The sequence below is a fragment of the Cajanus cajan genome, chromosome 3 (genome assembly GCF_000230855.2).
Source record: "Cajanus cajan strain Asha chromosome 3, NIPB_CcT2T_4, whole genome shotgun sequence".
NCBI lineage: Eukaryota > Viridiplantae > Streptophyta > Magnoliopsida > Fabales > Fabaceae > Cajanus > Cajanus cajan.
The window spans coordinates 24,058,246-24,061,510 of record NC_138519.1 but is presented as its reverse complement, the minus strand read 5'-3'; the positions used below and the strand labels follow the sequence as shown (position 1 = coordinate 24,061,510).

The following is a 3,265-nucleotide window of genomic DNA, read 5'->3' as shown; positions in this document are numbered from 1 at the left end:
ATTTACCTACGAAAAATTTTGTAGGTAACTTTACCTACAAAAAATTCCGTAGGTAACATTACCTACAAAAAATTTTCGTAGGTAACGTTATCCATGAGATTATTACCTACGGATTTTTTTCGTAGGTAATCCGTAGGTAATTAATAGTTACCTACAGATTTTCATGCTTTCTTCCGTAGATAATGTTGATTTTTCTTGTAGTGTAAGGAGGTGGAGAATACTAGGGAGCTTGTCCTCGTATGTCTAAAAGCCTCATATTACTTAAGAATCGATTGGACGACTTTTAGGTATACTGAAACAAGCCTCCCAGTTGAGGCTAATGGGTAGTTTATGTACTATCCGATTTGTTAAACCGAGCTCGGAGCTCGGCACCACGACACAGGATGACCTCGGGTACACATTACATGACGTCAGCCCGGTATCTAAGTAAATCATAACTGATCCCAAAGGATCTCACCCCAGGCGAGATATATTATCTGATCTTATCATATCTTATCTCAGGCCCAGAGCCCAAAACAACCCTAATTCACACTAAGGTACGTGCATTATTTATACGAGACTCATACTCATACAAACCCTAACTTTAGCATCGGAGTCTCTTTTGCAGGTACCTCCCCCACCTCGGAGCACCACTACGTCGGCAAAGGAGGCTCACCGATCTTACTGGACGGATCATCACTACGACCAAATTCCGGTAAGAACATTTGGCGCCCACCGTGGGGCCGATCAAGACCAGCTCTCATCGGCCACCTGTATGGTTTCTACTAGGAGCCACATCAGACGAGCAACGGACGACGTAAGCCACTCAGTCACCATGGATAACGACGCAGCAACATTGAGAAGGCTGACCGACCAGGTCGAACAGATGCGACAACAGCACGACACCGACCTCCAGAACATGCGCACTTAGCATGTAAACGATCTCGCAGCCATGCAAGCAGCCAACGAAGCAGAACTCGCAGCCTTACGTGCCGAAAACGAGCACATTCGCTCCCAGCTCCCTCGACACCATTCCAACCAGCCTCCCCACGAGAGCGACACGCGCGAGGAAGAGGCACATTCAGCCACCCAATCTCGGGCGACGACCAAGGCACCAACCTCGCGGCCTGCCACGCACCGATCTCACGCACCGACGCACAAGTCGGGGCAGGACACCAGCAAGGCCCCCACCCATGTTTTCGAAGGCCAAGAGCCCTTCTGCCGTCATCCTTTCGTGGACGGCATTATGGAGACTCCGCTACCCCGCGGGTGGAAACCCCTCCACCTCGACCGCTATGACGGCACAACGGACCCCGACGAACACATCGATTCGTACACAACCCAGGTAAACTTCTACACTAACAGTGATGCTATACTGTGTAGGGTTTTTCCGATCTCACTTAAGGGAGCGGCACTTCATTGGTACACCCAACTACCCGCCGGATCCATCGACAGTTTCAACACCCTGGTAAGGCGATTCATGGCGCAGTACGCCACCAGCCGACCCCACCACACTACCTCGGCCGCTTTGGCCAACCTCAGACAGAATGACGACGAGCCCCTGCGAACCTTCATGGAACGCTTCTCCAGCATCTCAGTGAGGATACAAAATTTGAATCCGGAGGTCGCCCTACACGCCATGCTCATGGCACTCAAGCCTGGGCCATTCGTTGACAGCCTATGTCGCGATGCCCCCCGCGACATGGATGAACTCCGCGCCCGCGCAGCCGGATACATCCAGATGGAGGAGCACTCCGCCTTCCGCGACTAGATTCGCGGAGAAACCCCAGCAAAGTCAGAGCAAGGGCATAAGGACAAGGTCAAGGTCAACAACGACAGCCATTTCAAAAAATTGACTAGAGCAAGCAGAGGAGGGAGATACGACTTCTACACTCCCCTAAACGCACCTAGGATACACATCCTGGAGGAAGCCAACAACAATAACTTGCTCGCCCTTCCACCACCGGGCAACACCCCAAACAACGCCGACAAGTCCAAGCACTGCCGGTACCACAGGAACCATGGTCACACCATGGAAGAATGTCGCACGCTCCGAGACCGCATCGAAGAGCTCATTCAAGCGGGTCACCTCGGCCAGTACGTACAACGACAACAGGGCAGCAGAGGTGGCCATGGAGGCCGGGGACGCGGCAAGAGACGAGGCTCAGGAGCCCGTACCGACACACCCCCGGGTCCCCAACAAAACGCTAGCGGCGCAGTACAAGCCGAGATAAGCCAGGAGACGGAGTCAGCCCCGTTACGGGGAATAATCAACACAATAGCAGGCGGTTTTGCTGGAGGAGGCGCCAGCAGCTCGGCCCGAAAAAGACATTTGCGGAACGTTAACTGCGTCCACTCAACCACCTCGGCCCTGCACCAAAGTTCACCACCGATCTCCTTCTCCGACGAAGATTACGCCGGCCTTAGCCCTAACCAGGATGACCCCATGGTCATCGTTCTGGAGATAGCCAACTGGAAAGTGCAAAAAACACTCATCGATCAGGGAAGCTCGGCTGACGTCCTATACTGGCTAACATTCCTCAAACTAGACATCCCCCACTCTCTCATTCAACCTCACACGGAGCCTCTGGTCGGCTTTGCAGGAGAGCGAGTCCATACTCGGGGATACGTAGACTTGCTGACGACCTTCAGAACACCACCAGATACAAGACGAGTCATGGTCCGGTACCTCCTCGTGGAAGCCAATACTTCTTACAACATCATCATCGGGAGGCCGACCCTGAACCAACTCGGAGCGGTTGTGTCAACTCCACACCTCACCATGAAGTTTCCAAGAAAGGACGGCAAGGTCATCTCAGTCAAAGCTAACCAGAAGACAGCTCGACAATGCTACGCCGAAAGCCTGAGGATCTCCACACCAAGCAAGCAAAGCAAGGGGAACCCCCTCACTATAGACCCTTAAGTTTTTAAAACCCCTTTTACTTTCAGCACGAACAAACTGTGCACTCTTTTCCTGCCTTAGTCCTCGACTGAGAGGGTTTTTAATGAGGCACACAAAAACTATCAATAAAATTACTCGTTTTGCACAATTTATTACCTCATCTATCGCTTTTGCATGAACGAAATCACGCACCCTAAGGGCCTATACTTACAACGTAAGGTCGAATACGAACCTTACATGCTTCTCCGAGGTCAAGTCTTAACCTCGCAAAATCCGTAAGGTCGAAAACGAACCTTACATGCTTATCCGAGGTCAAGTTTGAACCTCGCAAAATCCGTAAGGTCGAAAACGAACCTTACAGGCTTATCCGAGGCCAAGTCTGAA

At 51.6% G+C, this 3,265-nt stretch overlaps 1 protein-coding gene across 1 annotated transcript; it reads left to right on the top strand.

Moving 5' to 3' along the window:
* The first annotated feature begins 2,011 nt into the window (after window positions 1-2,011).
* LOC109789729 (uncharacterized) lies at window positions 2,012-2,902 on the top strand. The gene has a single exon (XM_020348764.2). It carries the CDS (start codon window positions 2,012-2,014, stop codon window positions 2,900-2,902), a length of 891 nt encoding a protein of 296 aa, XP_020204353.2.
* Window positions 2,903-3,265: the final 363 nt, after the last annotated feature.